Raw genomic sequence first — 25,591 nt, 5'->3', positions numbered from 1 at the left:
TGTTTATATTGCTGTGTGTGGCCTGTGGAAGCAAGGTTAGCTGCAGCAAGGGGCTACAATATTTTTGTACAATGACAATTTTATGATTGGTTTATAAAGGCTACTACGAACACCCTTTTCCCATTTTTATCACACACAGAATAATTCAGGAAATACATTGTATAGTTATACTAAATGATATGTCAATCAGTACTGCATTTTTCATTTAGTTTATTTATTTATTACCTGTAGATAACTTGACAAACACACATAAACCATATATTTTTGCAACCATGTGTTTATTGTTTCATCAGTAAAAACGTTTCTGCTTTTTATTCAGCTCAGCTACAGTGATAGCCTGTGCATTTGTCCATATTAGGGATTTCCTGCACGTCATACGTTTCTGTCATAAGTTATTAAAATGAAAATTAAATATAAAAAATGCAGCTAACGTAGTTCTACACTCAGCAATAAAAACAAATGTGCTTGTTCTCTTTCGTTCTTGCTGTTTAATTGGGAAAAGTTTAAAGCGCGTCGAGGTGTCTTGCCTTTTTTTTCTTATCTGACTAAAAACTATTCATACTTTGAACTATTATTATTACAGTATTTATTTCCTCCGAATTATACTTATCAATCCTGTTTTTATAATCATTATCATTCAATAAATGAATACATTCAGAACAGGATTAGAATAGAATTCTATTTTAAATAAGACAGGAATATTTTTTTCTACAACAACAACAGTAGTGTTTACAACAGCAAAACCACCATACCCTGTGAGCTCAATAACAACAACAACAATAATAATAATAATAATATCATTCCAGAGTAATTAAGAGGTGCAAAAAATGTCTTTAACATTTAAACTTAAAATGGTCTTTTCTGTTCTGTGTTTCTTTTTCAAACCTGGGTCATGGCATTTGCTGCTGCATCCATTTCTATAAACATATCAGCAAGGAGCACAGCCCTATTATGTTCCATGTGCCCCTTTTATACTTTGAGCACCTGCCCCTCCAAAGGTCTCTGCACGGCCCTGGACAGTAGATATTAGTGACAGTCAGCACAATAATAGCCTATACAAACACCCTGTTCTGTTCTATTATCTGTTCCATTAAAAATAGAATTCTAACTGAATGTATCTTCTGTTAAACTGTAGGCTACTGCATCCATAAGATATTTATTAAGTATTATTAAGATATAGATGGCAGAATGAGGTGCTCTCTCTCTCTCTCCCCCCTGTGGTGCAGTGAGCAGCATCTGCATGTATGACAGACTCGCTCACTGAAGTTCAATGGCTCATAGGTGTGACAGTCGCTTTCATCGGCGAAACTAGAGCCCTGCCTCAGCCTCCGCGAGCGTGCGTGCGTGCGCGCGTTTGTGTGTGTGAGAGAGAGAGAGCAGAGAGAAGAGGGAGATGAGACTTGTCTAGAACAGAACGGAGAGCATTCATGCACACAGCTTTAAATTGCCTTCAACACAGACACACTGAATGCCAAACTACTATGCAAAAGGCGATGCTGGATACGAAAAGGGAGAGAATGCCCTTAGTGGTCGTTTCAGCAATACTAATAATATAGCACGCGCCCTTTATAAAAGTAACTGATATCGCACAAAAGCAGGGAAACGGAACGGGGGAGAGAGCAGCGGCGAACTATGCACCGAGGATGATTTCTGCCAGAAAAACTCCGGAGAAGAGTCGCTACCACCTGCATTATCTGGTGTGGCATAACAAACACCGGCAGCTGGAGAAAGAGCTCTCAGCGCGCGAGCAGGTAAGATGCTTTCGTTTCCGCGTGACAGACTCGCGGCGGATGATGCTGTGAGGAGCGGGGGTGCGTTTGTCTGAGGAAACTGATTTGGGTACTTCATTCGGCTTGTAATCTGTGATGAAAGGGCGAAAAGTGATTCATCATCGTCTGCTGGTTCATTAATAACACGTCTATTCAGTTAAGTGCTTATTTACTTGCTGATATGTTTACTACAAACAGAAATGCGTGTCAAAAAAACCCTCACACCCTGGCTGTGTCTTAAAACCTAGTGAGTTGCCTACCTAGTCCGCATTTTTGGGCGTATAACGTTCGAACGCGTAAAAATACTGTTTTTTAGGTAGCCCACAAGGTTTCAACACAGTCTCTGTTCTCCAAACCTGCTCATGTGACACGTCTGGCGGAAACCTGATCACAAATGCAGTTTTATTTCGATCTGAGATGGTGTAAAACACAGACAGGCTGCAGAATAAAGTGGCATTGCATACAAAGGCTGTGGGTAAATGATGCTTACAGATCAGCCTACATTCACCACTCACAGTTCCTGAGGATAGATGGTGTGGCAGGAGAGGGTGTGTTTGTCTTTCTGATCAGCCTTCTTCAAAAGAATTATTAATGCAGTACATTATTCCACGAATCATTGTGGAATTAGTCTGTAATTAATTAGAATTTGAGATTACTGTGCAGAACCATATATAGGCCAAAGACATTGAATGGTTGATTTGAATGTATGGGAAGGAAATGAATAAATAAATTGCAAATACACCAAGCAAACAGACAGATTACAACATGACTGGTTTAGTTATGTTTTATTCAGCTCCACAAAGCATAAATTCAACTGATTTGATCATATTGCAATCATAGTATAAGTAACATATAGTAGCCTATAATTCAAAGAATCTGTATTAGTTTAATAGAATATAATTCTATTCTAGAATTTATAATCTGTTCATAAACCAGTTTCAACATCCTATCATATTCTATATGAGAGACGTACAAACATGAATAAAACTCCACTTGACTTTATTGCAATATCTATGAGATATTAAGTAATATTAAGACACAGATGGCAGCATGAGATGTTCTCTCTCCCATGGCGCAGTGAGCAGCATCAGCATATATGACAAAATCACTGATTACACACTGAAGTTCAATAGCTCATATATAGGTTCATTTTGTCAGGGAAGAAGACTGGTCCTTTATGATCAACCCTCAAAGAATTACTGAAGTCGGCATGAAATGGAAATTCACCCTGTTTATTTTCTAAATGCTTCTTACTGATCTTATTATGAACGATTCATCCATGCATACATTTCATTTTTCTTTTTTTTTTTTTAAAGTTTGTAGTTTAAATTAAGATGCCATAATTCAGTCATCCTAGTGAAACAACAGACTTTTCTCTGATGATGTATGCCAAACTTCTCCAATCATTAAGTTCGTGAAAAACCACCAATTTACAAGCTCACATTCAGATCCATCTATCTAATCAGCAAACAATGGATAGAACCAAGTCCCGCTCTACATATTTTGTTTTTTCAATAATCCATTTTACTCAGATGTACGTCACAATACAGAGGAAAAGATCTGTTGCTACTTCCATTACATCACAATTTTAATGCAACATTAATTTACAGATTCGTAGTCAAAATTACAGTGACATCTGTGCATTCTTTAAAAAAATATAGAAAAATAAACAAGTAGACACATAATTAAAAAAAGCATTAGAGGTGAAAAAACAAACAAATAAAAAAGAAAAAAATTACTTATTAAAACATTGCTCTTTAATGTAATCCCGGTTTAATTTAAAATATTTAATATTATACGACAGATTCATTAAATACTGTAATTCACAGTTTGTTGTTGACACACGTCAGGTTACTTATATTACAAAGTTAAAGAGCTACATCATAATGGAAGAACCCAAGATGAAAAAACTGAATGCGTTAAGAAGATCGTTTTCAGGTGACGTCACACCCTCATAGGAACGCCCCCTGGCGGGCAAAACGAAGCTTAGCTGCATTGACCGCAAGCTATTTTTACGCGGATTGCATCAAGTAATAATGTAGTAAAACGCAGATATTAAAAGGCGAGATTCAGTGGACACCTTATTGATGATGTATATTTTGTACAGGCAAGAAGATGTAGTCAGAATATAAACGCAATATGCAAAGTTTCACATTAAATGGCTTCCCATTGAAAACCATTAGAAGGAAAACACTGAACCGTTAAGCGGATTGCGTTCACGTTCCCGGCCTCATCTGCTTGTCTGTGTAAACTGTGCATCATTAATGTGGTGATTACTGAATTTGATCTTTTAATATTACTGTTTTAAATATATTAAGGCACTTTTAAGTGTTTTTACAACATTTTGTCGCACTGTTTATGATTGAAATATTGCCGCGGGTGCTTAATATGTATTGCAAATGGCCAAAACTTACATTTTGTTCAGAAATACCTTTGTTTATTCTTTTGTTAAATATTTGCGGCTGTGAAACACGCTTGTGCAGCAGTTCTATGGATGTTTTGCCCTCCCAAGTCTTCGATCCGGACACGTGACTGAAAACTATCAATTGAGTCGAATCAAATGCCCACTTCAGGTAACATCAAGGCCTGTGTGCTCTAGTTCACTATTCTGATTTAACTCTCTGCTTTATGAGTAAATCATTTCAACTCATTTGAGCGAAGTCTTCCATCTCAGTTACAGCAGCCATTCATGATTCCATCTTTGCAAACCCCAAACAAACTGTATTCATTCCAAAACCAGCCATCTTGTTCCTGTGCCGGTTTTTATTGCTCAGGCTGATGGTAATAATTCAGACCCCTAACCCTCTCGATGATCATTGCGATATAAAGCACTTCCAGTTTAGTTGATTTACAGGCCGCTGACCGGATAATCTAGCCATGTTTGGCACGGTAGGGTGTCGCTCAATGAGTCAAACCAGGTCCCTCTGGGGATGGCACGAGGCGCGAAGGGAGGTCAATGCTGTCTCGATCATTCCTCTCCAGTGAATGAGGCACGTAGCCACCCTGACAAGGGGAAAAGTTGCTGCACCAGCACACAGGATTATGGGATAGATGTTAGGTGTCAGTGAAAGAACAAAGGGGGGAAACTTAAGCTATTAGGACAGAGGAGAGCAAGGGACGTGAATAGCAAAGAGATTGGGTGCTGGTGGAGGAGGAAGAGGAGGGGTAAAGAAGTTACTGAAGGGAAAAGAAGCTCAATTTGCAGTTTGCCTTGACAGTGCCATAAAACAGTCACGGGGAGGAAGTGGACAGATGACAGCTTGGAGGAGAGCGGCAGGAAATTTAGAAAGAGAGAATGGATATAGAGTGGGTGATTGAATGAGCAAACCAGAGGGAAGAGCCATTGCCGGCTGATGCATCTGCAGAACCGAGTCCAAAAATAAGAGAAATTGTCGAGCGGCATGTGGATTTGTGTTTCTTTGAGTGAAGTCAGCAGTGCCTCAGCAAATACGCAATAACACAGTGGCAATTTCTTTACCCGAGGCCCTCCATCAGCACATTTGCCGTTGTCCACACATCTGTTCAGTTTTCCCGTTTGATATACTTCCTCTCTTCTTCAACACTCGCCCCTCCTGCTCTCCACCCGTAACCCAACACTAATTGCGACAGAGCGTTGTCACAGGGGACGAACGTTGGGCGGCTGGGAGGGGGTTGCTGAGAATTAGTTAACTTATGGGAAGCTTTTAACAGACTGACAAGGACAGTGGCAGACAGAACTCACAAAAGGCCAGCGAATTGGGTTGTCGAATTGAAAATATGGAAATGGAAGGTGCAATTGTATCTAATTTGATTAGAGTTTATGATCGGAATTTACCATAAAAATAATAAGTAGGCAGACTTAATATAACAGACGCACACACATACAAATCTATCAATTACACAAGACCCGAGTAGGCGAGCTGTGATGCATTTGCCTACTGGAGAATACTACAAAGCTCTATTTCATAAGCACTACTCATCTCTATGATTTACAGACGTTCTCCTATTCTAATTTGGATATGCAAACGTAACCTCAAACCATACTGTGTGAAAACCGTAGGAAGTATAACATCTAGTACGTCAGTATTCTCCTTTTTAAAGGATGGTTCACCAAAAAAAAGAAGAAAAAAAAATGTCTCATCTCAACCCTCATGTCTTTCCTAGAGTTGTTTTTGTAAGTAAAACTTAAACTATTAAAAAATATTTTTGATCATTTAAAGGAAGCTGAAATAAAATAAAATATAAGTATTAGATGGAAAACCTAAATAAAAAAATATGAAAATGAGAACCTGAAATCAAATAAGTTCAAGTTGACGCAGTACATGTACTAAAAATAAATATGAAATAGAAATAAAGCTAAATAGAAATATAGCCTATCAACACAAAAACTATAATAAAAATCACAAAGGAAAATAATTAAATTACTTTATTTTTAACTAAAAATATAATAAAAACTGAAATTGAATTCAAATTCAAAATATTTATAAATACTTGAAACTAAAATAACACTGGTATCTCCAAACTTGAATCACATTCTTTCTGCGTAAAACAAAAGATGAAATTTTGAAACAGTTTGTTTTTTGGATCCCAATGACTTTCACTGAATGGACAAAAGCAATCAAAATATTCTTCAAGATATAATATAAATATAAAAAATATTAAATAGTCAAATATTATCTAGAACAAAACATGACATAAAATATTATATTTAAAAATAGATCATATTTTAATATTATTTTTGAGTGAACTATCACTTTTAACTTCGAAGGGGTTCCAGTATGACCTCTCTCACTTCATCTTCCTCTTATCTCAACCCAGCAGCTCTGTGGCATTTACCGGAGTAAAGCAAAGGACATGTCATCACCGGCACAGTCAGATTGCTTGGATTTCCAGAATGGACTCTAAACTGGCCATATCCGAAGCAGTTTTGAATGTGAAATGGAGCTGAATGTCTTTTATGCAGTCTTTGTTGTCTGTGACGTTCCTGTATATTTTTGCACTGACATTTAGTTAATAAGTGATGGCTGTTTTGGTGAAGCTCTGTTGGTTTCTGCCTCCCACACTATGAGGCGGTCGCCTCAGCCCTTATAGCCGAGCCCTGGATGTCGATCTCCAGAATATGAACCGCACCGTGGGTGTGTCAACCTCCTGTGACACAATAGCGCATAAAGTCAAACAAGGGTCCATATTTCTCCCTCTCTCTCCCTTCCTCGCAATATGTCTGTCTGCCTAGACTTATTTAAAGAATCTGTAAGTTCTTGTTCACCTCTCTCCCGGGTTACATCCTTGTCTATGCAATTCATTCTTCTACCATATCACAACCTTTAAATGCTTCTGTGCACTGATGTTGTTCTGTCTTCAAATAAAAGCCAATTTAAGTGAACGCGCCGAGGCACACAATTCCATTTATGTGTAAAACAGATTGTGCATGTGTAAATCTATGCATATATGCACATTTTTATGCATAAGGCCACACAAGAGAGCCTGTGCAAAGTCTCCAGCGGAATCTATCACATGCTGCGATATGCACCCCACACATACACATATGATTTTTTCTGCCTGCCTCCCACATGCACAGTTTGGACTTCCAATGAAAGATTCATGTTGGTTTAAGTAGCTGCCAGAGAACATTAGCCAAGACAGAAAGAGTGCAAGAGCAGATGCACCAGCCAGAGATGACTATCAATAATGCAGTCTCCAGCAGGCTCACAACTGAGAGAGAGGAAGAAGAGATGGGATGGACAGCTATGTGGAAGAGCATCCATGTGAAAATATGAGGATGGACCTTAGATGATTGTCACTTTCAATGTGGTGGGGATTAGTAATTAACATGAATTTGAGTTAGTGCACTTGTGTCTGATGCAGTGCATGCATGTCAGCAGGAAAGTGTGCTTGCTTGTTACAGGGCTGTCAGAAAGATGCAGTGTAGGTGGGTTAGATGAGTTCCAGTCAGAGCAGGAGAACTGTAATGTGTAGGTGTTTCAGGTAGGATTTCTATTATTCTGTATGCCGACCCTCACCGCTCAAGAAGCCTTACAAAGATTTACCATGGTAACTGTAGTTTCCACCAATATACAACAGTTATGTCAAAAACCAAATGTTCTTTTTCAGTTATATACATATAAAAACAAATGTATAATTTTGAAATACAGTTGTGTGTATAGATAGATAGATAGATAGATAGATAGATAGATAGATAGATAGATAGGCCTAGCTAGACAGATAGATAGATAGATAGATAGATAGGCAGCTAGACAGATAGATAGGCCTAGATAGACAGATTGATTGTTTGATAGATATAGATATAGATATAGATATGCAAACACTATTGCTCAAATGTCTTCACTATTTATTTTTTTTGAGGCCAGTGAAAATATGGACTTGTCAAGCACAAAAGGTGAAAATTGTTTTCTTTAAATGAAATATAGCTGAAAAAAAAGGTAAAATATCTGATTAAAAAAACTTAAAAAAATTTGAAATGTTGCTTTGGCAAAATAGATAATAACAGCAATATTATTAACAATTATTAAGAAATACAATTTTTATTAACAGTTTTATTAATGAATACAAAAACGATCATATATATTATTAATGAATTAATGAAGCCATATTAACTTTGTTTTTACAGTGTTAACAGTAGAAATAAAAAAATAAGAAAGTGTGAGTTTCCCCATGCAAACCTCACCACCATCATGCTGAGGTGTTGTGGATGGTTACTGGAGTGTTGCTATGTGGTTAGCAAGAAAAAACTGTAAAAGTGTATATTCTGATTCCTAAATATGGCTCGTGTCCCTGCTTCACTAAAAGTCTGCAGGTGTTCATGCCGTATTGTTGTGTGTGCATTCACATGAAAACTGCTTGCTTTGAAAAATAGATTGCTTACAAGGTAATAGCACAGCTCCAATCGAAGAAAAAAAAAACAGCTTTGCACCAGCCATTTGCTTACTGATGTAAAACTACAATAAATTAACATTTATTTAATTAATTAATGCAATTTAAAAATATTGTTATTTAACATTTTAAAATTCATAAAAAGTGAATCAAACCAATGTAAATGAATACTGTAGTAAATTAGCTCCAAAAAAGGATCTGCATAGTTTAAAGTGTCATTTATGTCCCTCACCACAGCCCATGTAATAATAATAATACATTTTATTTTATAAAGCACCTTTAAAAGCAGCTTCTCAAAGTGCTGAACACAATGTAATCAAGTAAAATAAAAAATAAAAAAAAATAAAAAAATAAGCAAATGCAAGTTTAAAAAAATAAGTCTTAAGTTGAACTTTAAAACCATCATAATTCTGAACTCCCCTAAGTTCAAGAGGCAGAGAATTCCAAAGGACAGGGGCATATAAAGAGAAAGCCTTGTCACCCATAGATCTTAGACGTGTTTGAGGAACAACCAACAAGTTTGACTGAGAGGAGCGCAATCTACAACTAGGAGTGTATGGATGCAACCATTCTGTGAGGTAATGAGGTGCCAGGCCATGTAATGCTTTAAAAGTAAGCATCAACATTTTAAAATCCACTCTAAACCTGACCAGGAGCCAGTGCAAGGATTCTAACACTGGAGTAATATAACTGCCAATCCTAGTCCTAGTTAAAATCCTGGCGGCTGAATTTTGTACATATTGCAGCTTATTAAGTGCAATATGTACTAGCTATAATAATGAGACAAAATTCAAAAGTGTTAAATTTAATAGAGAGAGTTTGTTTTGGTGGATGCCAAGGTAAATCTTTGTAAAAAACATGACAGGATGACAGTCAGCATGTTTGTCTGTATTTGTATGTGGCTGTGTGATCAGATGAGGTGAGGGACTGTTTGTGTTTGTGCTATTGTGTGTGTCCAGCGTGTCTCAGAGGGGTATATATAGCAGCATTTCAGGTCACCAGAAGGCCAGTCTGTAACAACTGATGTTTCCCAAACCCTCCTCCTTTGTTCTGTCCTCCTCTCACAACTGCTAATCTGTCTTACCGAGTTACACGTTTCTCTCCGTCTCTCCCTGAAGCTCTCAGAACCAGTTATCAATCTCATTCAGTCCCTCACTCACCGACTCAAGCATGCACACCTCCTGACAGTTATCTCCTTCTCTCTTTCCCTCTCTGTCAGCCATCTGAGCCATCTCTAGTGTCAGGGTTGATCGGAGATCCCCAAAGGACTGATGCGAGAGCCATCATTCATTCAAAACTGTAGTTTTCACTCCTTCGGCCTGCGTCTCCTATTTGTACTCCTCATCCAGGGTTACCATAGCAACCCCCCACCCCCACCACTTATCCACACCCTTTTTCTCATAGCACTCATCTCACTCCGGGGACCAGGCTGCTGTTTTTCTAGCTAGAGGCCCCCAGAGCTAATTACGGAGCAGGGTGTTGGACGCACTGGAGTTTTCTTTAACAATAACAATAACATGAGTGTGATGTATTTTGCTGCATGATACACATCATACACAATCAGGGCTCAACAATAAGGATGGCCCGCTGGCCTAGGACCAGTGTTTTTAGGTCAGCTGATTTGTGGGAAAAAATGCTAATCTCAAATTAAAAAAATAGATCATTTCAAATTCACTTTCAAATTTACAGGCATACATTTAAATTAATAATTGTTATGTTTTTTTTTTTATGTTTTTGTTTAGAAATGTTGAAATAAGTTGAAATTAATAAATTATTAAAATGATATATATATTACAGAAGTTGTAATAACAAGAAAATGACTTTTTTATGTCGAGATCACGAGAAAATTACATTGCGATAACGAGAAAACAAGAAGGAAAACAAATAATAATGCATGGCCTCTTAGAATAAGTAAAATAAATAAATAAAACTAAAATTAAAAGTGAAAATATTAAAATGAAAGCTAATTCAAAATATTAATAAATACTATGAGTATGTAAATAATACTAAAATAACACTGATGTTATATTATATTATATACATATGAATTATGACTTTAAATATTCTGAATAAATTATGTGTAAATAATAATATACAAATTACAGCTTTGTGTATTCTGAAGAAATGAATGTGTATTCTTATGAAATTATAAAATTATGCTTAGGTGTTGCCATGTGGTTACCAGGGTACACTGGGTGGATTTTAGCATGTTGCAAGGCCGTTTCAAGCAGGGGTTTTTTTATTGGTCAAAATTAAAAGAGCCCAACCCTCAAATCTCTGGCTCTGTGGGATTTTTTACCTATTTTATGACTGACCAGGGAAAATAAAAAATCTGAACACTTATTCAGAAGCTGAGCTACGTGCTCAAGTTTAATACTTAAAGGCCTGGTTTCACAGACAGGGTTTAGACTAAACCAGGATTAGGCCATAGTTCAATTAGGCGATTTAAGTAATTTTATAAATGTGCCTTAGAAAAAAAACATTACTGGAGTACATCTTGAGACAAAACAAGGGCACTGATATATTTTAAGATCAGTCCGAGCAAGTTTCTTACAGTTTAAACAGCTCAGGCTTAAATTTTAATCTAGGACTAGGCTTAAACCTTGTCTGTGAAACCGGGGGAAAATGATTTAGGGGTTTAATCATGAGCAACTGTAGTAGCCACACTAGCAATAACTATGAATAAATAATGCACTATACACACATAGGCACAGAAAACAATACATAAGAACTCACACATGCACCTTGAGCGAAGTGTAAATAAGTGCACCAAGTTAATCAGTACAGTACAGAACTCCAAAGCAGCTCTCGCAGCGCAAGTTAAGCCCTTGGGTAATAATATGTTTCCATTGCCACACAGCCAATCCAAATGCTTCATTAAAAACAGCAAACATGGCTTACAGACAAGTCTCTAAATAAAGCTGTCCTGACTCTCATTTCTGCTCCACATACACGATTCAACATGCACCGTCTGTCATCACCTTGCTTTCGGAGTGTACGCTTATGAATATGTCCAACACGACCACAGCCAGCCAACTCTGATTAATGGGTCATCCTGCATATATAAACATAAGCATACTGAAATGTGTGGTAGCGCGTGGAGGTGAATGGAATGATTGTGTTTGCGTTTGGATGACAGTGAGTGATGATCTTATTATAAATGATCCTCCCATAAGGAGAATCATAAAATCTTTTGAAACTCTCAAGACTGTCAGTGACATAGTTGACTGGCTCAAAGGGGCCGAGAGACTGAGAGAGATCACTCGGATGAGAAGCTGGAGGAACAGTATGGCACAGCGCTGTATTTAACAAGAGCGGAATCACAGTGTGCTTAGCATGGATCTCAGTTTGAGTGTGGAAGTATTTCTCACCGTGGCTGTCGGGTGTCATGTGAGCGCGCTCTATGTCATATTCGGGTGTGATGCCTTAATTATCACCTGTCACTTCTCTTTTCCATCGCACTCTTTCACTTCTGCCTTCTTTTCCTTTTACCTGCGATTCTTTCTGCATAGCAGGTGGCCAGAATGATGCCTGTTCTTTCCTTTTTTCTGAAGGCTTTCTCTAGATTCTCATATACGGCAAGATAATCATATACTTAAAGATATTCTCATATCTCCCCAATCTTCACGTATTGTGATGGCGTTTCTTAACGCCGACGAGACTAAAACAGTAAAACCCATTACAAACAAAGCATTTGTTGCGTCCAGCAGATTATAATGACTTATACTGTCTTTTAACATGACCAACATTACAACAAGCACTACTCTACACTGCTCAAAACTCGCGTTTGAATAGTCAGTGGCTATAATTCTTTAAATATGAAAACGTACTTATACAGGCTGTGAGTCAGAAGCGTCAAACTGTCCTTGGAAAGTTGGAACTGCCCTACTTTATAGAAACAGCCTTTGTGCAAGCCAGCATTGTAGGCTACTCTCCTGCCAGGTTCAGGAAATAGTCCTCTGTAAATTGCGCCGCACACACTTGAATATTTGCATTTGTACTGCTCTGGAACAGTGTTGTAAATACAACTTAACCACTGATTTCTAGTTGTGTCCTCTTTTGGAAGCCCAAACAACTTTCGCTTTAACAACGAAACACAGAAACAGCAACAGTACTACAGCGAGAATAAAAATCACGCCCCGTTTCTTTGCGTAAACATTTGGGCGGTGTTATGCAAATCTCCCTACACTGTGACGTAGACATGTGGGGGTGTGTTTGAAAGAGCCGTTTTAGGGGGGCATGGACAAGTCTTAACTTTTATAAAGAATCTCTCTTTGGTTTTGAGACTTTAGTCGATGCAACTTCAGGGATCTTATCTACACATGAACAGCTTGTAACACTCCAAAGAGAAAGGAAAACTTGAAATCGCATCATATGACCCCTTTAATGGCAATTAATAGGTTCTATTCATTGTCATTAAAGTGAAATAACTGAACATAAATATATGAACCTGAGAAAAACGCTCATTGTAGAAAAAAATTTCAGATGCCACAGGCTTTTGCATCTGAACTCTTCATATTATGTTCCACAAAGGAAATTCATACAACATGAAGGTGAGAAAATAATAACATAATTATAACATATAACATATTTTGTTGAACTATACTTTAAAGACCTTAATTTTTTAATCTTATCTGCATGTCTTTCCCTTTCCAGTTGTTTGGAATAGCATACTAGTCATTCGTTTCATAATTGATTAACTCTGCAGCATCAACACTGTTATTAAACTGAATTGAATCAACACTGACTTGAGCTGAATCACAACACTTTTGCCTTCTTTAGAGCATCATATAGCTGAATTAAGCTCATAATTTGATTAACTTTGCCTTATTATTGAACTGAACTGAATCAACACTGAACTGACTTGAGCTGAATAATGAATTATTATCTTAGAACTGTTTTATAGTTGAACTAAATTCATTCAACATTCATTCATTCATTCATTCATTCATTCATTCATTCAACACACTGTGAAATCAACACTGAACTAATGAGCTGAGAAAGACACTATTGTCTTTTAAGATCTGCTTCACAGCTGCAATTGAATTCTTTTTATAATTGAAAAGATTTGCAACATTAATGCTGTTATTTTCTTGCTTATTACTGTGAAGCTCCTTTGAAACAATCTGTATTGTATAAAGTGCTATATAAATAAATATGACTTAATTTGACTACAGTTTGCAGTATATTGCAACAAAATGGTAATAAATCAGAATCAAGTGTCACGATCTGACATATACCTTTAAGGAAACAAACATGACAGCACCAATTAAAATAATGCAGAAAAAAGTAAACAAGTGAGGTGGTAATTTGCATGATGTATTCATGTTGTGATGCATGCTGGGAACCCAGCATCCAGCTCTACTGAAGTTGCAACTTTAATGAGGCACAGCGAGGAAAATGAAGGGGGAAAAATGTAAAATAAATAAATATTTACAAATAAAATAAAAAATATAAACTGTTCTTAATTGAACTTCTAAACATTGATTAACAATGGCAGAAAGAAATAGTTTAAGGTCATTGAGGGGAACTGCAATGGGACACAATTCAGGTGTTTTTCAAACCTGAATTTGAGCACAAAAGTTCGGCATCTCTGGAGAACATGCATCAACTACTAAGCCACAGCTCTGACAGATCTCTGTTTCAGAGCAGAAACAGAAAATTGTGTTTGTGAAATATTTTACTGCATGAAGTTCTCAATAAAACGAATCTCTCTGTGTCTCACAGGTTGATTTAGAAGTGTTGGACCCACGGGGTCGGACTCCTTTGCACCTGGCCGTGACGCTGGGCCATTTAGAGTGCGCCCATCTGTTAGTCCAGCATGGAGCCGATGTCAGCAAAGAAAACAGAAATGGCTGGACAGGTAATAGAACGAAAAAGCCTTTGCATTTTGGGAAGGGATGCAGTAATTGTGGCCAATATGATAAACTGTTAATTATTAACTGATAGTTATTAACTAATAATTAAAGTTTGGGGTCGGTACAATTTGTTTATTTATGCAAAGAGGCATTAAATTGATCAAAAGTGACAGTGAGAATATTTAAATGCTACTAGGAATCGTAAAGAAATGTTTCTTTGAATATTGATAATAATAATAAATGTTCCTTAAGCAGCAAATCAGCATATTAGGATGATTTCTGAAGGATTATGTGACACTGAAGACTGAAGTAATGATGATGAAAATTCAGCTTTGCCATTACAGAAATAAATTACATTTTAAAATATATTAACATAGAGAACAGTTCTTTTAATTGGCAATAATATTTAAATATTGACAGTTGATAACTGATAATTGGCATAATATTAAAGTTCTATTATTTTGTCTACGTAAATTCCAAATAAAATTCCAAAAACTAAAATCAGTCATTTTGCAAAAAATTGATGTAAAACTATTTTCACTCAGAAATTGCTGGTAAATGTCACAAATTCATTGATTAAACGTGAAATGAAATGCAGAAACAGTATTTTCTTGTAAAACGCACTCCAATTATCTTTTTTATTTACTGCTTAGTTACAGTATACAGATCAATTTCAGCATCCTAGCATTATAGTGCATTGTATGAAAAATGAAAAAAACTAATTTATTCATTTATCAGTATTTAGCTCTTTAAGTGAGCATTAGATGATGACAAATCAATTCTAAATGTAAATATATCACGCATCCCTAATTTCAGTCTCAATTTAACCTTTACCTTCTGTTTCAGTGTTGCAGGAGGCCATCAGCTCACGTAACCCAGAGATGGTGCGGCTGGTGCTGCGTTACCGTGACTACCAGCGCACCACCAAGCGACTAGCGGGGATTCCACGCCTGCTGGAGAAACTCCGACAGGTCAGCCCCAGATGTGCCCCAGATTAATAAACCCTGAACCTGCTTATGAAAAGACAACAAGCCAGCAGCTTAACGAACAGCATCTTAACAACCACCTGCTGCCTGCACACCTGAGCCCTTCATTCCAGTAGATTCATGCATACAGATACACAAACAAACAGGTTTATGGTTTATGCGCTTTTCCTTTTTTTTATGACGAATGTATTAGCTCTCTGGTTCTCCCCGTTCCTCATCTCTCAGGGAGTTTTATTATTCATGTGTTTCACTGCAGAGCAGTCTGTCTCATGCTTTCGCCCTCCCACTGTACGCTCACATTCATTCTAACCTTCTCTGTCCCTCTTGTCTTTCAGGCACAGGACTTTTACGTGGAAATGAAATGGGAGTTTACGAGTTGGGGTAGGTGCATATGATGGTATCAAATTTTCATGTTGCGATAATTGCTGAAGCTTTTATCGTGGTATACGGTATTATTATGATATTGGAAAAAAGTTGCAAAAAGTGTTGTCATAACAGGTTTAATAACTTTTTTTAATATAACAAAAAGAACTGGACTTTTAAATTATGTATATATAAATACACACACATACAGTATATATTTTGAAAATATTTACATGTATATATTTATATTCATATAATTTAGATTATATATAAATATATTTAATATATAAACGTAACATATTTTTCATAAATATATACATGCATGGGTGTGTATTTATATATATACATAATAAATATACACTGTACACACACAGTTACTATTCTTACAGCTGTTCATGTTAGTTTAGGGCCATTAAATAGTACATTTACTACATGTTGAAATTAAATAAGATTCATAAATGCTATAGAAGAATATTTTTTTTAGTTTATGTTAACTAATGAATTAACTAATGTTAAATAATGGAGCCTTAATGTAATGTGTAACTGAACAATAAAGAATCAAAACATTTTCAAAAAATATGAAGGGCATTGTGTAGTGATATATGTTATATATTGTAGTACTGAATACTGGCACGTCTAGCTATAACGATGTGTAAATGGCATGTTTGGAGTGGACAGTGACTTCCTCTTTCCACATCCTCATGTCCTGCTATTGTTGAACTCTCCCTCTATTTCTAGTTCCGCTCGTGTCTCGTATCTGTCCGAGTGACACATATCGGGTATGGAAGAGCGGCCAGTGTTTGCGGGTGGACACAACGCTCATGGGATTTGAGCAAATGACCTGGCAAAGAGGCAATCGCAGCTTCATATTCAGGGGTCAAGGTGCGTGCGATAACTTTTTCCCTGCACTGAACGACCTTTATTTTTCTCCGCCTCAGATTTGATCTCTGCTTTTGTTCTCGATGCCACTTCTCGCTTAGTGTTCTTTCAAATAAGCCGTCATTGGCATGGAAACAACCTCAGTCTCTCTTTGCCACAGTCTCTAATTGGCTTCCATTCGTTCGGTCTCTCTCTCCACCTGTCATTCAGACTCTAGCGCCATGGTAATGGAAGTGGATCATGACAGACAGCTGGTGTTTTGCGAGACGCTGCCGTGCCTCTCTTCCTCTCCTGCCTCGCCCTCCACCAGGCCGTGCACAAACGCTTTGAGTCTTCTGGGGGCGCTGCAGCCCAGCGACGAACAGGTGGCGGCCCGTCTATCCGCTCCCGTGGTAGCGACGCAGCTGGACACAAGGAACATCTCCTTTGAGAGGTGAGCACTTAATAACAATTGGCAAGTCATTGTCGCCAATTAAAATGTTTATAAGCAAGGGCATCGTAACCCTTTATTGTGGCTTTACTGTGAAGCCGAGAGTGTGAGCCAGCATTTTTGGGCTAAGCCTCATCATAAAATGTGTGATATTGGACTCACCTCTGTTTGTACGGCATGTTGGCAACCTGGTAACGTGCCCGAATGTCTCTGCAGGAATAAAACGGGCATTCTTGGCTGGCGTAGTGAGAAAACGGAGGTGGTGAATGGGTACGAAGCAAAGGTACGGCTTGTGTCACAATACAATAGTCAGTAGAATCCAAATGTCAAGTCAAGTCACCTTTATTTATGTAGCACTTTTAACCATACAAATTGTGTCAAAGCAACTGCACAATATCAAAATAGGAAAATAGTGTGTCAATAATGTAAAATGACAAGATTAAACACTCAGTTAAAGGCATTTCATTATTGAATTCAGTGATGTCATCATCAGGTCGACGATATCGGTGGAAATGAAGTGTCTGAGACCATATTGAAAATTTGGGTTTAAAACTTTTCACTAAAAGTTGTGCAGATAATACAATTTATAATGAGATATATTAAATAAGAACAATGCAAAATAGATGCATTCTCAGACTTTTTAATGGTTTAAAATCGCTTTAATGTTCAAATTGGCAAGGTGTATTTGTCTGTTCAAGAGCAAGAAGAAGCAAAATAGAACTTAATTCTGGGCTTGCGTGTTATATGCACAGAACCTAGCTTGTGAGTACTGAATTGAGTTCTTTGCGTCTTCTTGCGCTTGAAAGCTTTAAAATCGCTTGAATGTTTAAACTGGCAGAACTTTTATACACGTGCAAATGATAAACATTTGTCGCAACGCGCAGCAATGACTGATCCGGCAGTCCATCAACTGTTCCATGCATATTTCACGCTGGCCCCATTCAGCTGGTTAAAATCGCCGGGGCCCCCCAACAGTTTTGGGCCCCGATAATCGTCACCACTTTTCACCCCACTATCTACAGCCCTGCCTACTTTACCTGCATACATACAGCACACTCACGTAAGGAAATATATCATATATAGCAAATCTCACTTGTGTGATTGTTTAGGCCTATATCAGCGCAAAGTTTAAGCTGTATTATCACACAGCTATATATATATAGTTGGATTTATATTAAACTTTATCCATATTTACACAGTAGACTCATGTAAAGTGATATATAGTATATAGCAAATATCAACTACCTATTTTTTGTCTATCTGTAACTATATTATCGCTCAGCTCTTTATATAATGTTGGATATATGTCCAACTTTATCCTCATACTTGCATGGAGCATTATATAATATAGCATATCTCAAATGCTTGATTTCTTGCATTATTGCAAAGTGTAAACTATATTATCACCCAGCTCTAATCTGCTAAATGGACTATAAGGCATTGAGATATTAAGATATTATAAACATTAACATCGTAATTTTCTATAAAGTTGCTTTGAAACAATATGTATTGTGAAGAGCACGCTACAAATAAATTTGATTTCACTTAAATAAATTTCAAATAATAATATCTTTCAAATAAATTTGAACAGGCATGGAAGAATTAAATTGAGAATCACTACAGAATTCAGAAAAAGATGCACTGATGCATGCCAAAGGAAATTAAACACCTTAGATGATAAAGCTTTTTCAAGTTGAATGTCTTTATTTATCTTGACAGTTATCCTTGGCTAATAGGAAGGCTGTTAAAGTGTGTGTTAATTAGCTGGCAAATTGACAAATCCGACTATGGGTGAAGGCTTGGCACATGAATATTAATTAAGGTACTTGACTCGACACTCCTGGAAGGTTACCAAGCAACGACTCTGTGACCCAATGAATATTCATGCACTTATGCCTTGATTCGCATAGTGTAATTTTTATCTGTTGACCTGATTGGAAAGGAACCAATTGCTGTGAAACAATTTTCAGTTACACCCGTTATATACTGGAAGAGAGGCGACATGACAAAACTAGACCGCTCCCATTTCAACCGGCTAAACTGTCTACACTACAATCATGTAGAGGGAGTTTTAGATGCAATATGTGTTACGGATATAGGTGGTTGTAGTAAAAATAAACTAAAGGGTCAGGAGAACGAAGTAGCATCAACACACTTTAAACCTTTAATAAACATTAAACTCAGGCCAAGACAAAGGGAGAACTGAGGACTTAAAGGAACAAGAACAAAAGAGCAAACAAGATGATTAATACAAAACAGGTGAATGGAATAAACGATGATTAACTAAACTAGGACAGGAAAAACAAATAAGGGAAAACAGGAACTAAACGGAAACCGACACGTGACAATATGAGCATTTCACTGTAATGCTCAGAAAATTCTAACACTGCTTTAAGGTTCTCCATAATTTGAAATGTCAAGACCATGAACAGCATTTCTCGTGTGGGATGAGTGAGTGTTGTATTTCAGGGATATAATGTGGCAGATTAACAAACAAATGATAAAAACAGAGTGAACTAAACTCATGTTCTCATGTCTGTGCTTCAGGTTTTCTGTGCTTCTAACGTTGAGCTGATCACACGAACACGTACTGACCATCTCACTGACCAGCACAAAACAAAGCCCAAAGGTACGGTTCACTGAAGGACCAGTTTGTGTCTCAAATCAAACTCTTTACATGCTCACATCGACGTTGAGATATAGTTTTTAAAAGTTTCAATTGCACATTGAAAATAATCATTTTTAAAAAACTCTTATATGCAGATTTGGTAAGTCTTACTGGCTATTGAAATAAGGCAAAGATTGTACTATTGTGATGATTAAAATTTTGTTTATAATATTGTTTGTTACCATAATTAAGGTCCTATTAATTTTTAATATAATATTGTAAGAATACATCATCATCGATGTCAATGTTTTTTATTATATTTTTTATTTTTATTCATTTATTTAAAAGTATATATTTATATAAGTATAAAAGTGACATTAAAGACATGTATTATGTCACAAAAGATTCCTATTTCCAATAAATCCCGATCTTCTCAATATTCTACAGAAAGTTTCAACTTTCATCAAAGAACCCTGAAAAAAGTGCATCATGGTTTCCACAAATAATTGAATCAGCACAACAACAGTTTTCAACACTGATAATAATAAGAAATGTTTCTTCAGCAGCAAATCAGCATATGAATGATTTCTGAAGGATCATTTGAGACTGAAGACTAATGGTAGCTGAAAATTCAGCTTTGCATCACAGATTTAAATTACGAAAACATTTTTTACATTTTAATGATATCTAATAATATTACTGTTTTTACTGTGCTTTTTATCAAATAAATGCAGCATTAGGATTAAAACAGAAGGACAAAAATATAGATAAGAAATTATTTTTAAAACGCATGTGCTATTTTTTTTACAAAAAACAATGAGCGTGTGTATTGGTGGGCATGCCGTAGTGAATATGATGATTCAGTATTTCTATTCCCACTCAAATTATTCCCCAAAAAACAGTGTCTCTTGAATATGGTTACTGTGATGTAATACAAATCCTTGGGATTGTGCACATCTTCTGTAATGTGACCTGCTTTGTGTTGTGCTTTTGTCTCAGGCGGCAAGACTCCTCTGCAATCCTTCCTGGGTATCGCTGAACAGCATATGGGGCCTAACAATGGAGTGAGTGAACGGAGCCTGTCAAGAATTTGTTCTTTTATCATTAAGACATCTAAAGTGCTTTTTCTAGTATTTTGTCACTTCTGTAGCCTCAAAAGAAAGTGTATATGTGTGTGTGTGTGTGTGTGTATGTGTGTTTTATAGCACACTATGGTGACTCAGATATCATGCCCTGCAACAAACCCGTTGGCCGTGACGGCAGAGGAGTACTTTAATCCCAACATGACTCAGAGAGACATCGGCCTTCCCTGTCATCTCACCACCAAAACACAAAGGTAGTGTATCAATCTAACACTGCTTTCATTTTCATTTTGAGAGACATTTGAAATAAAATGGTTCTTTCATATTGCTTTGCAGTTTGTATCACGTGCTGAGTAGCTGCTTATTGTAAAAAGAGTTCACAATCTGGATCATGACCTCTCCCAATCCCATTTCACACTCCCCTCTCTATTAGTTTCTTGTCTCTCCTCAAAGAGTCTTATCAAAATAAATAATAACCATGTAACTATAAACAAAAATAATAATGGTACTTACCCATAAAAAACCATTAATGATGAGATGTGTTGTGTTACTCTTCAAATAGTGCCTTCAGGTGCACCTGGGAAGCTTTCAAGTTGGAAACAACACGGATGTAGCCTAAAGGAAAAAAAATTATATTGTGAATGATCAACCCAAATAACTATATCTGAATTTAATATTATGAAAATTGGTCATTTCCATCACTTATTTATACATGGTATCAAAACTCGAAATTACAATCATTATTGTATCACATATTGTTCACTAAAACTGTTAAGCATTGTTTTCAGTAATTGAAATAAAGCTGACATAAAATATAAATATTAGATTAGATTCAATTAAAATTGCTTTGGCAGCCAACTGAAGTAAATAAGATGAAATATTACAATTATTAAAATGAAAAAATACATAAAGGTATATAGAAATATATCTATATATCTATATACAGAAATATATTACATAAACACAAACTAATAAAAATGAAAAAAGCACATAACAAATATACTTAAAGATTAAAATGAAAACTGACTGAGAATATACAAATAAAATCTAATTCAAAATATATATTAATATATATATTAATAGTGTAAATAAATACTACATAAAAACACTGCTCCACTTGAAAGGCATTAGAGATTACGTTGCTTTTTTCCTGGACACCAATTGACATATGAAACAAAACTGTTAAGACTGTATGAGGTCACACAGGTGTCTCATTTGTACAGTCTGTTTTTTCCCCAGGTTCAAAGCCAAGCTGTGGTTGTGTGAATCACACCCTTTATCTCTGTCGGAGCAGGTGGCTCCTATCATCGACCTCATGGCCATCTCCAACACACTGTTCGCCAAGCTTAGAGACTTCATCACCTTGCGCTTGCCTCCTGGCTTCCCCGTCAAAATAGGTAAGAGAGGAAAAGAAAGTACAGAGAAGGAACATACTATGTGTCTAAAAAATGTAAAATTGGCAGATTTAAAATTTTTAACTTAATATTTTTTAGCAAATTTGTCTCCAAAGTATGGCTAGATTACAACCACACAGACTTTTAAAAGAAATGTTCACCCAAAAAATGAAAAATGTAGTCATCCTCAGGCCATCCAAGATGTACCGTAGATGATTTTGTTTCTCCATCTGAACAGATTTGGAGAAATTTAGCATTATATCACTTGCTCACCAATGGATCCTCTGCAGTGAATGGGTGCCATCAGAATGAGAGCCCAAACAGCTGATAAAAACATCACAGTATTCCACATGACTCAAGTGCATCGATTAATTATTTGTGAAATTAAAAGCTGCTTGTTTGTAAGAACAAATCCATTATTAAGAGTTTTTTTTTCAGACAATTGCTTTTGGTTAAAATCTGAATTCTCTATCCATAATATTGCTTTGAAAAAGTTGCCTCATCTGAATCAGGAGAGAAATATGCACAGATCAAGCACTGTTTACAAGCAAGTCCAAACAGTCCAAAACAGTTCTAAACAAATATGTGGGTGGATTTTGATGTGAAAGGATGTGAGATGGAAGTGTTACTATGGATTATGGACTAGTACTTTGACCAGAAGCAAAGTTAAAATGCCTTAATGATGGATTTGTTTTTTATAAACAGCTTTTCACGTCACAAGACATTAATTGATGGACTGGAGTTGTGTTGATTACTTGTGGATTACTGTGATTATCAGCTGTTTAGACTCTCATTCTGATGGCACCCATTCACTGCAGAGGGTCCATTGGTGAGCAAGCAATGCTATATTTCTCCAAACATGTTTTAATGAAGAAACAAACACATCTACATCTTGGATGGCCTGAGGGTGAGTAATTTGTCAGCAATTTTTTGTTTTTGTGTGAACTATTCCTTTAAACTATCGGGCTAATGCAACACCATCTCGACCCCAGAAATTCCCATCTACCACATCCTTAATGCTCGCATTACCTTTGGGAACCTAAATGGTTGTGAAGAGGGTGGTTTGCCCCGAGTGGATGCAGAAGGGGACGGACAGAAGGACAGCCCCAGGACGGAGACGCCATCTCCAGGCAGTGACTCTTCCAGCATGTCCAGCTCCAGCTCCACAAGTAAGAATCAACCTGCCTTTAACCTGCAGGGAAATGTAACTGTTAGAGACCATTTAAGATAATGATCAGCTTGAAAAATATGGTGTTACAAAGTAATACAGTGTTCAGACAAAGCACTTGCCATTTTTAATGGCCAGAGAGGAATTGATTGGATAAATGTTTAATGATCGCATTCCTTATAGCGCTGCCTGTAGTACAGATGTAACTCAGATCTGTTGATCAATACATTTGACTACAGTAATCTGCACTGGGCTTCATGAATGTGTGTTTGTGTATAAATCAGACTCGTGTCGCGGAGGAGAGATCCCACCTTGTGTGTTTGAGGCTCCGCGAGGCTACAGCATTTTAGGAGAAAACCAGAGGGAGAACATTAGAGAAGAGGAAGATGATCTGCTACACTACGCCATCCAGCAGAGCCTCATAGAGGCTGGATCAGAATATGACCAGGTCTAAGATGCAGTCACACACTTGCATGTTAACAGATACACATAGGTGATGACAAACTACAGAAATATATCTTATTACACCATGTCCTTACCAAGCATGAAACCACATGGCATCAAATAATTTTTCTGTCCTTAATGAATCCAAAAATGCTGCATGACATCGGTCATTATTTGATATTTAATATACATAATATATTCAAAGTCCCTATAAGGCATATGAATTCAAAAATGTCCTACAACAATACATCATCCCTGCAGTACCCTACAGCAGACATATTTCGTGTTATGACAGCCATGCTGCTCCTGGTTAGGACAAAAACCCAGATTAACAAGAAAGAGATACAGTTAGTATCATTTGTTGGTTTAATGTGTCTCATCTAGTGAATGGAACATGGTGTAAGACTTTTTTACTCATACCTGATCTCTCCGCTTCTCTCACAGGTGACGATCTGGGAGGCTTTGACCAACAGTAAACCAGGAACACACTCTCTGTCCTGTGACCCCAGCCGGCATGAAAGGTCTGCAGTCAGTATTCCGCTTCTGCCATCTCCTGTAGTCACATCTCACCCACAAGGCAAAGTCAGCGTCACACTCTCATCACATTTACTGGAGCTATTGACACAGGCTTGACTGTCAATACACAGCCTCAGTGAAGCTCATAGAAATTCACTAGGGTTTTCATCTCTCTCTCCTGTGGCAGCCAAGATGAATCCAAAACATTATTCATTATTCACGTCATTACTCTAAGGTTTTACTCTAAATTTACTCTAAATAATACTCATTATAATACTCACCTTTGAACTTCATATGCATCTAAGAAACCACAAAGGTTTCCACAAAAATATTAAGCAGAACAACTGATAATAAGAAGAAATGTTTACTGAGCATAAATTCAGCACATTAGAATGATTTCTGATGGATCATGAGACACTGAAGCTTGGAGTAGTGATGCTGAAAATGTAACGTTGGCATCACAGAAATAAAATTACATTTTAAAATAGATTAAAATGAAAAACAGATATTAAATTGTAATAAATCGCTGGTTTTACTGTTGTCAAAAAGACAATGTTCTGTTAGCAGAGGTCTCAGTCACTGCTTTTCTTCTCCATTACCCAGAACCCCACAGCACAAACCCAGCCCTGTGGAGAGCCCTCGCAGCACACCGACCAATAAGCCACCACGCAGCTATGATGAGCAGCTGCGTCTAGCCATGGCGCTGTCCGCCCGTGAACAGGAAGAGGCGGAGCTACGTCAAAGACGAGAGGAAGAAGAACTGCAGCGTATCATTCAGCTGTCACTCATGGAGAAGTGACGGGGTTGGTGGGAACTGAGGGGTGGGAGAGCATGTCTAGGGATCTGGAACCAACTATGTTGGTCGTTCCCATATGCCCCACCCTCTTCTTCCAAAGAACTGGATAAAATGGGCTGATCTTTGGTCCAGTCTCGAATGAGTCGTTCAGAATCACAGAGAAACCTCTGTCTTCACTGCAAGTTTACAAATACAAACTACTAAACTCATGGCAATCCACTGACTGATCAGCACCGTTCTGGACTCTTTAACATGTGAATGTGCATTTATGACTGAGACAGTCCATACTGCGTTACCTTGGCGTCGTTTCTAAAAGCCATCATCCGAGCACTCGCTCAGAGTTCTTGCATACTCACCGGTAGGTGCGAGTTCTGGGGGAATCTTGCCACTTTTTTCAGTTTTACATTATGGACGAACATTAATTTTGG

The 25,591-nt window shown here is 37.1% G+C and overlaps 1 protein-coding gene across 2 annotated transcripts; it reads left to right on the top strand.

The window, feature by feature from the left end:
* Positions 1–1,643: 1,643 nt before the first annotated feature.
* Positions 1,644–25,166, top strand: LOC306854215 (ankyrin repeat domain-containing protein 13B-like; the record flags this gene model as incomplete). 2 transcript variants are annotated; one of them, XM_079392050.1, is made up of 15 exons in its annotated part: positions 1,644–1,751; positions 14,367–14,502; positions 15,344–15,468; positions 15,819–15,864; positions 16,585–16,728; positions 16,936–17,158; positions 17,372–17,438; positions 19,703–19,784; positions 20,763–20,827; positions 20,972–21,099; positions 22,085–22,242; positions 23,232–23,408; positions 23,692–23,855; positions 24,296–24,372; positions 24,971–25,166. In XM_079392050.1, 15 exons carry the CDS (start codon positions 1,644–1,646, stop codon positions 25,164–25,166), a joined length of 1,896 nt encoding a protein of 631 aa, XP_079248176.1. The 2 variants fall into 2 exon arrangements, with proteins under 2 accessions (XP_079248176.1, XP_079248175.1); XM_079392049.1 differs by having other exon boundaries at positions 20,969–21,099.
* Between the last annotated feature and the right edge of the window lie 425 nt (positions 25,167–25,591).

The sequence above is a fragment of the Barbus barbus genome, assembly GCF_936440315.1.
Source record: "Barbus barbus genome assembly, chromosome: 34".
Taxonomy (NCBI): Eukaryota; Metazoa; Chordata; class Actinopteri; order Cypriniformes; family Cyprinidae; genus Barbus; species Barbus barbus.
Note: the sequence above shows the minus strand (reverse complement) of the source record. Positions and strands in the feature narration are given on the sequence as shown.